Source organism: Candida theae (genome assembly GCF_024610275.1).
Source record: "Candida theae strain CBS 12239 chromosome Unknown scaffold51, whole genome shotgun sequence".
NCBI lineage: Eukaryota > Fungi > Ascomycota > Pichiomycetes > Serinales > Debaryomycetaceae > Lodderomyces > Lodderomyces theae.
Window position 1 is genome coordinate 35041 of NW_026261418.1, and position 13744 is coordinate 48784.

Genomic DNA, 13744 nt, shown 5'->3' on the forward strand with positions numbered 1-13744 from the left:
AAGGATCTTCAGACAGAAAATATCCTTTACACAAAATCTCGAATCGCAAAACCTTAAATTCTCAAATAATAATCTACCATAGCCTATGAAAAAAATCATTTTGTAACCCTTTCTGCAGATTACGTATATGTACGGCTATTTGAAAAAAAAAAAAAGGAGGGCATTCACCCGACCCAACCGACGCCTCAACAAACCACCAGATCAAATCTGTATGAACAAACCTCCTTTGAACCATCAACAAAAGGATATTTGAGCTACACGACGACATGAACTACGCTGTAGCATCTATATCGATTATGATCAAAGATAATGGCTTATCTCATCTAAATATAATGTAATTTATGATAAGTAAAAATACGTACTTCTTGACGCAACACGTGCCACTGCATCTCCACACTTCCCACCTCAAGATATCTTCAAAAACAGTCTTTGTTCCTCAACCAAATCACAAACATGTCTGCGCTCATTACTGTCAGGGTCAGGCACCCCATCCAACACATATTTGGGATTGGCACAAAACAACATATTCAACTGTTCAATAACCTCCAACTCGAAATCGTAGCCACTGATGGCACCAGCACTCAACTCGCGTCTGAGCTCATTGCCATAAAGACGCCTTCTATTGCCCTTGTTGTCAACAGGTCCCCTTTCGTCAGTGGTGAACAATTGTTGGAAGTAGTACTTGGGCCAATTGGCGTGAAGAAACATCAAGGAGGACGACTTGTAGAGGTGGTAGTCGTAGTTGTATTTAGTGCTGTCTCTGTCATGGTCGGCAAATTTGGTGGGTGGGGTTGATAAATAGGGATTGTCTTGCAAATCTTTGCCAGAATTTGGTTTCGACTTTGCCTTGGAAGCAGCAGCAGCAGCAGCAGCAGCTTTGGAGTTGACAAATTCAGTATCATTGTTTGATTGTATGTAATCCACAATTGGATCGTATTGTCCCATTGCAAAATACAAATGTTTATGGGTTGTTGTATCCTTGGGTCCAAATTCTCGGTTAAACTCTTGGACTTGATAATAGGGCAACTTTAACTTATGTGCAGCAGCAATGAAAGTTTCTTTATCACCTTCTCCAGCAGCACCTTGACTCAACAAGGGGTAGTAATAATCTGGTCCATAAGTGTTGTAGTACATTGAAAGTAGCAATGTTTTGAAATGTACTCTTTTGTTGATTAATAACTGACCAGTTTCCGAACTTGGCTCGGGAATGGCTCCTTCGCAATCATGGTAGGAATTGTGAGCTATTGAAGTTTCGTAATCGGCACTTTGGAAAACACCTCTTGGATCACCTTTTGTGTAGGAGTTTCTCACTCTTTTAGCAGGATCAACTTTGATGTCAGCAATTTCATAAAACTTGGGTGAAGTAGATCTTCTCCACAAATCGGGCCAGATAACTAAATGGTTGTTTGTGAATGGCTTATTGACAAATAAAATGTCGGGGTTTTTGATGGGTATATTATCAGCATCAAGATACAAAACTCGTTCAAAAGATGAGATGAATATGGCGACATTCTTCATTTGATAACCAGCTGCTGCACCTCCCTTTTTAATAACCTCTTCGTAGTACAGTTTTGGGATATAATCACTCATTAACTTACATTTCCCATTCAAATTTGGTAAAATCCGATTACAAAATTGCTCATCATAGTCTTCATGCTTAGGGATGATAACTTCAACCGGTAAGCGAGAGCCATTCTCACGTAATACCTTGATTGAAAGTAGGGCCAATTGATTATATTTGCCACCAGCCAAATAGACAATACCATCACCCTTGAGGAAATCGTTGTACTTGTTGTATTTGGTTAAATCCTCAGGCCAATCCTTCATCATGGACTTGATAAATTGCTGATGGGAGTTTTTCAAAGTCTCCGTCTCCTTATCATTCAAAGTGATGTACATTGATAATAAATCCTTATTTCGAATCAACTCTTGTTGGTAATTTTCACGCAAGTGTCCACCATAGACTGGCATCCTCCCATTTTTGTGAATCAATTCACGTTTGAATTTAAAATTGTTTAATTCCTCATCAGTCAATTTGTTTGTAGTTTGAAAATATTTTTCCAATTTGCCAGCATTGGGGTAGTGTTCATCGTTATTGATACCATTGACGCCTGGCTTGCAATCTGCAATTGATGTCAAAACTAAATTGAAAAAGTCAATAAAGGCAGTAGTAAACTTCATTTCCATATCGTAATGGTCAGAAAAGGATGTATTCAACATTAACGACTGCTGATTGTTCAATTTGGAAACATAATCCTTGTAGTTGTAACCGTTGATTAGTTTGATGTCATAGTTTTGTCTGGAGTCTAGGTCAGAATTGACAAAGTTCCAGAAATGATGAGTAGTATCTGTAGCCAAGTGATCTGTGCTCAGGTAATCCTTTTGAAAGACAACAAAATCATTGTCTTCGTTGTGATGGTAGCCAACTATTTTGTAATCCCGCCCATTTTGTTTTAGCAGCGACAGCAGCGACAGCAGCAGCAGCAGGGTGGGTATAGTGAGTGATGACAATTTGCCAAATATTGCAGACACACCCTCTTTGCTGTATTTGTAGTAGCTGCCACCGCCTTTCTCGTTATTATTGCTGTTGTTACTGTTACTGCCATTAGTTGAGTAAAGTGCCAATAGTATATTGACAGTGGTGAAGACAAATAGTACTGATAATACTATTTGAGTAGCCTTGAATTTTGTTGGGAGAACGAGTGGCATGGCTTTTTGAAAAGAAAAAGGCAGAACGGGAGGAGGAGGAGGGGGAGCGGGGGAAGTTGCAGGCGGGTAACAAAGGTAAAGAATAAGTAGTTGTGATGGAAGGAGGTAGGCTGTGATTGAGAGATAAAGATCTGAGTCTTAATTAGATTGTCTTGTAGGCTATATGTACACGTGGTATTCAGCTTTTTTTTTTTTTTTTTTGGTAGATCTTTGCCAGCAGGAAGGTTAGATTATGAAGTATAGTTGGTGGGATATGTAACGTAGGTGTATGTGTATGTGTATGTTTTGTTTGAACTGAACAAAAAGATGACGATGCTGATGAAGTTGAAATTGAAATTGAAAGGAAAGGGAGAAGGAGAATTCGATAAAACAAAAATAAAAAATAAAAAATAAAAAATAAAAAATAAAAATTAAAAATTAAAAAATTAAAAAATTAAAAATATTGTTTGTTGTTGTTGTTGTTGAAGAAGAAGAAGAAGAAGATCTACAACTATATAACGTGTTTGTACATATTCATAAAGAGTATAGGGTGATATTCTTACACTGTAACAATATTACTACTATTAACTACTACTACTATTAACTAACTAACTACCTGATTAAGCCATCAACCATTTTCATTAACATTAGCATTTTCACCATTTTCTCTCTCTCTCTCTCTCTCTCTCTCTTTAAGGCACACAGACAAAAAAGACAGACAGACAGACACAATAGTTGTTTATTGTTTATCTTTTTCTTTCCTTTCTTATTTTTAGATTTTGTGTACAATACAGCACAACACAACACAATAGCATTAAACAGACAGACAGACAAAAAAAACAAAAGGCTAAAGCTATTTCATACAACTAACACGAGTGTCGCATAACTTATACTTACGACATTGATCTTAATAGTCAGTTAATTATGTGTCATACAACAACAACAACAACAACAACAGAGAAAGAGAGAAAGAGAAAGAGAAAGAGATAACAACACCAAACTCTATAAACCACACATTGAGGATCAAATAGCTCACAACACAACAACCACTGCTATCAATCTATTACACACACACATACCCTACACCAACACACATTTGATTGATCAGTTGCTTCTCACCACTTCTTATTTTTTCTTGCTCTTTTTTTTTTATTTTAATTTTTCTTTTTTTTTTTTTTGCATTCACCTCCCTCCTCCCCCACCATGTCCAATGATTACTCCTTATTTGATGACTTAGAACAGGATAATAACCCATCTTTATATGGCAATGCATCTATATTGACAAATCCTTACAACACAACCACAAACAACAGCAATAACGAAAGCAGTAATAACAGTAACAATCAAGGAGAGATCAGCACACACAGTGATGTAGCAACAACAACAACAACACACCCTGCTGCTACTGCCACTGCTACTACTAATGGGGAAAACAAGCAGAAGAAAAAGAAGAAGAAGAGGACGATGACAGAAAAACAACAGCAACAGCAGCTGCCACAGCTGCCACGAAAACAACAACTGCACTCCCTGCAACAGCAACAGCAACAGCAGCAGCAACAGCAACAGCTCTCACCTGTATCCAACGCACTTAGTGACAATGACGAGTACCCCACTGAACTAGTAAACAGTACATTGGGTCTATCTAATCAAATCACTCAACTCCTTGAAGCATCAGACTTGACTATCGACGTCATCAACTCAGAACGTTTAATCAACTCATCCACCATAGTATACTCAATTCAACTACAATCTCAAATCCTACAAAGCAAAATTGTTGTTAAACGAAGATATAGTGAATTCAAATCTCTACGTGACAATCTAGTCAAATTGTTCCCCACGTTGATTATACCACCGATTCCAGAAAAACATTCCATAATCAGCATTTTACTCAACTCCATCAATTTAAATAGTGAATCAAGTATAATTGAAATGAGAAGACGATATTTCAAGTTGTTTTTAACTGACTTGGTGTTTGATTCCGACCCCAAATTGAAAAATTGTCCACTTTTGCATAAATTTCTTGATCCAAATTATGAATTGTGTTGGTACAATGCATTAAATGAACCACCAGTTAGTTATTTACCAAACAACTTATTATTGGCAAACCCAGTCAACCCTGCTGACCAAAATGGATTGTATTCTATCATGCCAATTGTTAATGGATTTGATATTACCTCAAATAGTGATAATTTATCAAATTTGAAAAAAATTAATGATGATTTGGAAAAATTGAATGATTCAATTAAATTGTTTGAATTGAGCGGGACAAGAATTACAAATACCGGCTCAGACACCGAAAATACTGGTGATTTCAATAATGATTTGAAATTTACCATCCCTGAGGAACTCGTTGCATTTGAAGCCAAATTCCACAAGATTATATCCAGTTTATCCTTTCTTAACAAATTGGATATCAAGACAACTAAAGATTACAAAAGCTTGATCAATGTATTGATTGACTTGGGTGGTAATTTAAACAACTTTTCATTGCAAATTTATCATCAAAAACCCCATCATATAAGACAGCGACAACAACAGCAACAGCAACAACAACAACAATACGACCAATCTGGAGAGTCTAGTTTTTACACAGATATTACTGTATCCACCACAAACTCCCTTTCAGAAGCAATTGAGAAGTTTGGATCAACAATGGATCAAGTTTTCCTAAATTTTGAAAACTTTGTCTTGAATCAATTGATACCCCAATGGCAAGAACCAATACATCAACTAATCCAATACAACCAAGCAGCTCTAAATTTGATCAAATTTTATAAATACAAGATTATCCAATTTAAGATTTTGTACAAGTTGAAATTCAACAAATTCCAACAATTGATCAACATCAGCAGCTTTGGCGGGGGCAGCCTTGGCGGAGGAACCACCACAAGAGATAATGCACCCCCATCCCATGGCAAACCAAGTTTTGCCAAATCTCATCCACATGAAGAAGAAGATGCTGTGGTCATCAACTCACTTGACCATTTAAAAGAATTGAATAGTCCAACATTAAACAATGCGTTGAAGAATATATCGATGAAGAAGGTTCAAAAGAAAGCGTCTTGGTATGGCTTGTTTGGAGGGAATAACCAAACGAAAAAGTTTAATTTTCAATTGCCCGTTGATGAATCCAATGGAGAAGGAAGTGCAACAACAGCAGCGTCAACATCAACATCTACCCCGGCATCTTCAAATGCAGTCGCATCACCGGCAATGCAAACCACGATACCTTCACACACCTCCTCCATCAAATTCAAAATCCAACATCTCGAAAAAGAATTGGACAAAATCAATCAATTGATTCAATTGTGCAACAAGGATGTACAAAACTTGACCCAGGCATTGATGACCACATTCATTGATTTCATCAAGAAATTGGAACGCAAATGGCTAATCATCATGATCAACTATATACGTAATGGGAAAGCCCTTTTTGAAGAGAACTTAACCACTTGGCAAAATTTCAAAACTTCACTTGATGAGGACGACCATGGTAATGTTGTCAATAATGAGAATCTATTAGGTGGCATTTTGGGTGAGAATGACACTGCAGAGACTGAAGGAGATAACAATGATAAGCTTAAGGATAGTAACGAGGATGACGAGTATATTATATAGGTCTTTTCGCATTTAGTTTGAAATCTGATAAACGGTACAAGTACTACACTACTGCCACAGATGCATTGTTTGGTATATTCTTTGGTATAACTCTGTTCTTCCCCAAAAAAGTAGTGTACAATCGCACAAAAAATATTGAATTTTTGCCACTGGTTGGTCTAACAACAGAAAATTTACTTCAATTCTTTACTTAACTAAGTACTTGATCCAAACAACTCAGTGACACCCTCAAACACTTTCTATTTCACAGCCATGTCAGCAATGGATATAGACTCATCAGATGTCTCCACCGTTCTAGCCACAATCAGACTGGAACTAGATTCCAACTCTGAACTAGTATCATTATTCTATCAATTGGAAGACTACTACGAACGGAAATTATGGCATCAATTAACGCAACAATTGGACGAGTTTTACGGCAACTTTGACCAAGACCAAATCCCACAGGACTTGAAACATAAGGTATACACTCAATTCATCCAGCAGTTTGCCATGAAGTTGAACTTGATCAAAGTTGTTGATTTCTTAATTGGGTCCCAGTTTAGTGATGAAACCACCTTGGACAAATTGAACAGCTTGAGACTGGAGTACATCAAGTACCTCAAACGCGAACACAACTTCAAAGATAATGAAGATGGGTCACAGGATCCGGAATTCACCAAACTCTTGACCAATGATGAATCTTTAATCTATATTGATTTGCAAATCAGTCGTTTTTACTTGTTATTGAAGAATTTCGAACAATGCGAAGTGACAATGAGCAAGATTGAACCAAAGTTTGAAAACTTGAATAATGACTTGAGTGCAAAGATTAATGCCGCTTATTACCAAACCAAGTCATTGGAGTACAAATTACACGAAAACTATAATGCATATTACGCCAATGGATTATTGTTTCTTTCATCAGTCCCCTCATTGACATCTGCCGAAAAAGTTCAATTATGCTACGATTTATGCATTGCTGCATTGTTGGGTGACAAAGTGTACAATTTCGGTGAGTTGATCTTGCATGATATCTTGCAAGAGATAGCCAGTCAAGAATCACCATATAATTGGCTATACAACCTCATACAAGCCTTGAATGCTGGGGATTTATCAAGTTTCAACCGTTGGTTATCGGTTGCATTCACTAAATCACCGCAATTACAACTGCACCAAGTGTTTATCAAGCAAAAGATTATCATAATGGCATTGCTAGAATTGATTTCAACAAAGTCAACAACCAACAAACGTATCAGTTTCAAAGAAATTAGCGAGTTTACCGGTACGCCATTGAATGATGTTGAGCATTTGATCATAAAGTGCTTCTCATTGAAGTTGATTCAGGGTTACATTAACCAGATCGATGAGATTTTGGTCATTACGTGGTTACAGCCCAGAATATTGAATTTGAAGCAGGTGCACAACTTGTATACTCATTTGGTTGATTGGGACCATAAAGTTGAACAATTGGGTAATCTTGTGTACGAAAGTGGAGGAACTGTTTGGGCAGGTATATAAAACGCCAGTTCTCTTTACGGATACATATATATACACACTCCTTGTCCATACTGGGATAACTGTAGACTCTGTCAGTCTCTGTACCAAAGAGCATCACCACCCATCTAGCTGCTCTGATCCCATTCTACTTCTACGCTACCATATTGCACCAAATTTCTCGGCGTTAAAACAAGCGCTATTCCTTCTCCTCCAACAAACAAAAGGAAACAAAACAAAACCAGAACCAGAACAACAAAAAAAACAAAAAGGAGAGAAAAATGTCAAACCCATATTGACCGATCCCTTTTCCATAGTAACAACTCCACCGTTTCCCCTTCCACAAGCAGTATTTCAAATGATATTCATATCACTACTCCTATACTGCACTCTCACACTAGCCAATCTTGCCAAGTTTGACAACAACCAACACTCTCAAGTATGTGCAGGAGTCTACTCAAAAAAGGATTGGGGTGGGTCGATAAAACCACACATTGGATTATCGTTATCGCAATATCAGGACCACAAATACGACTCCAAGCATAAAGATGCCACCTACGACGATATCAAAGTAAGCTACATCATTTTCGAGTATAAGGATCTCATCAATATTGGGGCTTATCTCGGTGAAGGACGATATAAATTCATTTGTGATGAATATGCCGTTAATGACTTGAAAGTATGTTCGCAGGATCAAATTGGCCAGTTTATCGTCAATGCGAATTCTACAAACTCAACCATCTTGTCGTCACAATTGCACCAATTGGGCAATGCCAATATCGATTACCCAATCAACCAAACTGGTTATTACTGCATTTCAACATTTTCCCCCACGAGTGACGACGTCAAGTATAGAGGAACCATCAATTTCCAAAATGCATTTGGACAATTGAACGCTAGTGAAATACCAAAGTTGCCAGCATACGGGATCTTGACCTTGTGTTATGCTATCGCGTTGGCATTATTTGGTTTCCAATTTTTCAAAAAGAGAAAAGAAAATCAAATCTTGCCCTTGCAACGATACTTGTTGGCAATGTTGGGCTTTTTGACATTTGACACGTTGGTGATTTGGTCATATTACGATTATGTCAATCGAGTGTCGAACCGGGAAAATGGGTTTGGAATATTTTATATGATTTTCATGGCGGTTTTGAATGCCGTCAAGATTACATTTTCATTCTTTCTTTTGCTCTGTATTGCATTGGGATATGGAGTCGTCAAATTGAAATTGAACAAGAGAACAATGCTTTATTGTAAAATACTTGCTGGATTCAACTTTGCCTCGTCGTTGACGTATTTGATCTTCAACTACATTAGTGGCTCATCAACGGCTTTAGTAAACAGCGACAGTATCGATGACGGAGATGCAAGTGACTTGTTGGGATTGTTACCATTGATCCCCATTTCAATTGTCTTGTCAATCTATTATGTGACGATATTGACATCACTCCGCAAGACAACCCAGTCACTACATCAACAACGTCAAATCATTAAACTACAATTGTACCAAAACTTGTTCAAGATTGTATTTTCAGCAATCATTTTGACATTCCTTGGTCTCACTTTAAGTTCATTCATTTACTTGTCAATGTCAACAACCCAAATGTTTGAAGAGCATTGGAAAAGTGCTTTTTTCATTTTCGATTTCTGGCCAAGTGTCGTCTTCTTTATGGTGTTTATGATTATCGCTTGGTTATGGCGTCCAACTGAAACCAGCTATATGTTGGCAGTATCACAACAATTGTCGACTGGCGGTGGAGACGAAGATGACCCAAATTATGATCCGGAAAACCCCAATTATCAAGGTCCTGGAGGAACAGAGTTTGAATTGGACGATTTGTCGTTGATGAGTCACGACGACGACGACGACGATGATGATGATGATGATGAAAACTTGAATAGTGGACGTAATAATTCAAGGAGAAATGTCGATAGAGATAGTTTTGAAATTGATGAAGGACACCAACTGCTGCCAAAATCCTCCTCCCTGGGTAAGAAATCCACTACGCAATCATTATCTACACCAGATTCAGCGCATCCACCACCAGGGTACGAAGAAACTAACCATAGGAGCAGCCACGATGATGGTGCCACACTATTTGATCTAGGTGAAGATGAAGAAGATGATGATGACGACGAACATGCGGGGGAAGATGATCGATTGAAAAAGAAGGATTAGTTTATATAGAGAATATTTTGAGTTGGATATCATTCCTCTGTAAATACAAAAATACTCCAAGTGAATATAAAAAATGGAAACAAAAAAAACGCCTTTAAACTACCCACTATAGAAAGTAATCTCAATTCAACTCATCTAACCGTTTCGAAAGTTTCGCTTCTACATCACTCCAATTATCAACCAATCCCTTGTAAAAATCAATCTGTTTATCACACAACCCAAGCATGGAGTTTTTCAACTCCAATTTATTAAACCGTTCCCAGTTCGGATATTCCTCATTGATGATCCGATCAGTGAATTCATTAATCAATTTAATTTGCAGTTCAATTTCATTCTCCAATTCGTGCACTTTGGTCTGCAATTTGTGGATTTTGGAATCGGTGGCACTTGATCCTATATTTGAGGTTGCCGACGTTGATATTGTATCTTTGATCAATTGGGTTGTACTACTCACAATACCGCCATGGCCACCACTACTAGTTTGATTGCTTTGTGGGTGGTTGTGGTTGTGGTTGTGGTTGTGGTGATGATGACCATGCCCCTGTGCATTGTCCAACTCATGTCTGCTCTTGTTCAAGTAGTCTTGCAACACCTGCAAATCAATCTTTTTGTTATGTAGCAACTCAATCAAATTCGTAAGACCAATAATGTACTTTGAACAATCCTTTAACAGAACTAAAAACGATTCATCCATGTAGGTATACAACAGTCCCCATGAATCCAGGAAAAAATCAAGTGCTTCTGCAAATATCTTGAAATTAGACGTGATTGCAGTATCTTCCTTCTGATCAGTTTGTAAATTGGAAATTTTTAAAATCTGCTTCAGGAGTTGTTCATAATCACTTTTCAAATCACGATTCTTTCGATTCAACTTTGTGAAAATACGATCCAACTTGAGCAAATTCTCATACAACTTCTTCAACTTGTCATTAATCTCCAAAATATCCCGGTTTGTCTCCTTCTTGTGTTTGGAAGATGTGAGGAAATTCATCAATTTCTCAGTAATCAACTCCTCATTAACAACTTTATTCACCAACCCGCCTTGCTCGCCATTAATGTTCAACTCCTTAAGTTTTAAAGACGTTGTAAATGTATTCCAGTCATTAGAATCACTAATGAACAAATGGAAAATGGACAGTTGCGACAACACGCGATGCTGGACAATAAATCTCAAAAATCTGTCCAATGAGTGCAATCGCTTGTGCACAAATTCATGACTAAAAGTATCACCCGTCAAGTACTTTATATTCAGCTTTGACGGCAAGGGAGGAATCATAACCGTGGGGAAATCATTGGTTAAACTCTCGTACAAGTACCGAAAGTCTCCATATCTTCGGCGAACGCTAAATGTACGGTATTTCTCATCGTCACCATCTACTTTCTTATCTTTGATAAGCTTGAGCACATTGGGGTTATCCGTTGTAGTTGTCACCAAGTAGGAAATGAATGGTTTTGATGATGCATCCAAATCCCTGCTAGGATGAGTGGCTGAGACTTCTATCTTGTACTTGTCAAAGAGTGTAGTATCCACCGGAGCCCTCGAAGTGGTAGTTTCCTCATCTGCCACATCCAGGGCAGCACCTGCTTCTCTTCCAACGTCTTTGCCACTTGGCTCAATTTCGTCCCCTCTTTCGCTGGGCTCTTGACTGGTGTGACCCTGGACATCTCCAGAAATAAGTAACGATGCACCAGGATCATCTCCATTAGACTCATGAGCACTATCTTCCTTGGAATAAGATGCTACATTTCCACCACCAGCTGTGTCGTCATGTGCTTCGCTTGTTTCGACTACGTCACTCTCCTTGCCCTCGGAGTTGCGTCTGGAACCAGATTCTTCTGTGATGGAGTCGATCTTTGGCGCCATTTGGGCCTGCTCTTTCCCTAAATCCTCTCTATCCCACTGAACTGAAGTAAACTGATCTTCTGAACTCATTGTGTGTGTGTGTTTGTGTGTGTATGTGTATAAGGTGTTTTGCGTGGGGTTATTTTTAGTTAAACTCCCCGATTAGCAATGTTTTTGTTTTCCCGCCCTCTAATTTTTTTTTTTTTATCTACGCTGCTCTTTACTGGGGGTTACCAATACTTAACATACCTTTCCTGGCTACTGCACTCTACTCTACTGCAGTTGACTCCACTCGAATATATCCACCATCACCATCAATCTCTCTCTACACCTGTTGATACAAAAAATCCAAACCTGTTCTCTTTATTTTTAGTTTCTTATCTCTACTCTATAACAACAACCATACACAACATCCAATCAAAGAGACTCCAATGACGGCAGTGATGATTCCTGCACCGGCTTTGTCACCAGAGTCCAATTTCAATGGTTGGGCATTGGCTGCGGTTGTTCCGTACCCACTTGCCGGCATCGACCTCGAAGAGCCACCAGTCTCTGCAGTGTAAGGGGCAGGCGCATCATGATAAATCATCACACTTTGAATCACTTCCAAAGCTGACATTTGTTCCCCTAACCCATAATTACCATCGTATCCAACAGTCCAATTAGTCCACGAAAGACCACAAGTATGTCCGTCATAACCTCCAGAACATGCACCTGCAGCAGCATTTGCTGAATCCACCAACATTTTGTATATGGGCCCTTTTGTTTCGGGTACCAACTGTGCTGTAAGTGCTAAAAATCGGGAAAAGTACGCCTTGAACGACCTTTGATCATTGTTACACGTGTTTGATGGTTGACAAGCAGCCTCGTACATGACACTACTTCCACTCATGTTTTTGAAAAACACCTGTGCACTATTCAACAACTGCTTGGTGTAGTTGTGCCACTTTTCATCTTCAGTGTAGTTGTAAAGATATGCGCATCCAGCGAGCATAAGACCTTGGTTATATGTCCATTGATACTTGGTTATGTTTGAACAATTGTTGGCAATCTTGACACCATCATACACAAACCAATGATCACCTTCAGTCAACAATCCAACACCATACATCCAGTCCCAAACCCGTTGTGCCCACTCCACATACGAATCGTTTTGGGTATACCTTGCCAACCTTGCAGCCAAGTGGAACAAACACCCATTCGAAACAGAGTTTTTATAATCATAGCCCGAGTTCCACTGGAAAATTTGCCATCTCAACCCACCATTACAGTCAGCATAATCCCACCTTGCAGTCATTGTGTTGAACACAGCTTGCGCCAATCCCAACCAACTTAATTTGCTGTTGCTGGGATTGCTAAAGTTTCTCTCAGCGGCACCCATAACCGCAATGCCCCAGAATCCCTGGTCATCGTTACCTTCAGTAGTACTTTGGTTCAATGGAATGTAGTTGTAATCGTCACCAACCTGGTACTCCAACGCTTGTTTGATCAAGGGTACTAAAGTATCATTATTGAAGTAGAAGGTGTAGTCAATCAATCCACCCCATGCACCACCGGCTTCCCACCAGTAGTAAGGCCATGAAAACTCACCAATAGTTCCTCCGTATTTCGTTCCATCATAGTAATCAAGTAAACCCTGGGCAATCAAATTGCAATCCTCTCGTATCGAAGTGACATTGTTTGTATCAAGTTGTATTCCTTGCGAGAAAGTGACTATATTTGTCAATAGTACAGCGAGTGTCAAGCAAAGATTCATCATGGATGTAGAGATGAATCGTCTATAGCCTGCCAAGTAATAAAAGAAAATGAAATAGTAATTCAAGTTAAAAGTAATCTCAGTTGATTAAGATAATAAAATCAAACAGGCACCCCTCCCCCTTTTTCTCTTGATATTTTTTTTTTTTTTCTCAAACTCGAAAGGAGAAAATGATGTGCAACTT

The 13744-nt window shown here is 38.6% G+C and overlaps 6 protein-coding genes across 6 annotated transcripts; 3 read left to right on the forward strand and 3 right to left on the reverse strand. All coding sequences in view use genetic code 12, as the record gives it.

Annotated features, from left to right (window-relative positions):
• Positions 1–405: 405 nt before the first annotated feature.
• On the reverse strand, positions 406–2709 carry MNN24 (Mnn24p; the record flags this gene model as incomplete). The annotated part of the gene is made up of 1 exon (XM_051751261.1): positions 406–2709. One exon carries the CDS (start codon positions 2707–2709, stop codon positions 406–408), a length of 2304 nt encoding a protein of 767 aa, XP_051609500.1.
• Positions 2710–3891: 1182 nt separating this feature from the next.
• Positions 3892–6306, forward strand: KGF57_001998 (uncharacterized protein; the record flags this gene model as incomplete). The annotated part of the gene is made up of 1 exon (XM_051751265.1): positions 3892–6306. The coding sequence occupies one exon, from the start codon at positions 3892–3894 to the stop codon at positions 6304–6306; it is 2415 nt and encodes an 804-aa protein (XP_051609501.1).
• A 252-nt stretch (positions 6307–6558) lies between these two features.
• On the forward strand, positions 6559–7806 carry KGF57_001999 (proteasome regulatory particle lid subunit; the record flags this gene model as incomplete). Its single annotated transcript, XM_051751266.1, has 1 exon — positions 6559–7806. One exon carries the CDS (start codon positions 6559–6561, stop codon positions 7804–7806), a length of 1248 nt encoding a protein of 415 aa, XP_051609502.1.
• A 334-nt stretch (positions 7807–8140) lies between these two features.
• On the forward strand, positions 8141–9961 carry KGF57_002000 (uncharacterized protein; the record flags this gene model as incomplete). The annotated part of the gene is made up of 1 exon (XM_051751267.1): positions 8141–9961. The coding sequence occupies one exon, from the start codon at positions 8141–8143 to the stop codon at positions 9959–9961; it is 1821 nt and encodes a 606-aa protein (XP_051609503.1).
• A 121-nt stretch (positions 9962–10082) lies between these two features.
• Positions 10083–11894, reverse strand: SNX4 (Snx4p; the record flags this gene model as incomplete). Its single annotated transcript, XM_051751268.1, has 1 exon — positions 10083–11894. The coding sequence occupies one exon, from the start codon at positions 11892–11894 to the stop codon at positions 10083–10085; it is 1812 nt and encodes a 603-aa protein (XP_051609504.1).
• A 298-nt stretch (positions 11895–12192) lies between these two features.
• On the reverse strand, positions 12193–13563 carry DCW1 (putative mannan endo-1,6-alpha-mannosidase; the record flags this gene model as incomplete). Its single annotated transcript, XM_051751269.1, has 1 exon — positions 12193–13563. One exon carries the CDS (start codon positions 13561–13563, stop codon positions 12193–12195), a length of 1371 nt encoding a protein of 456 aa, XP_051609505.1.
• Between the last annotated feature and the right edge of the window lie 181 nt (positions 13564–13744).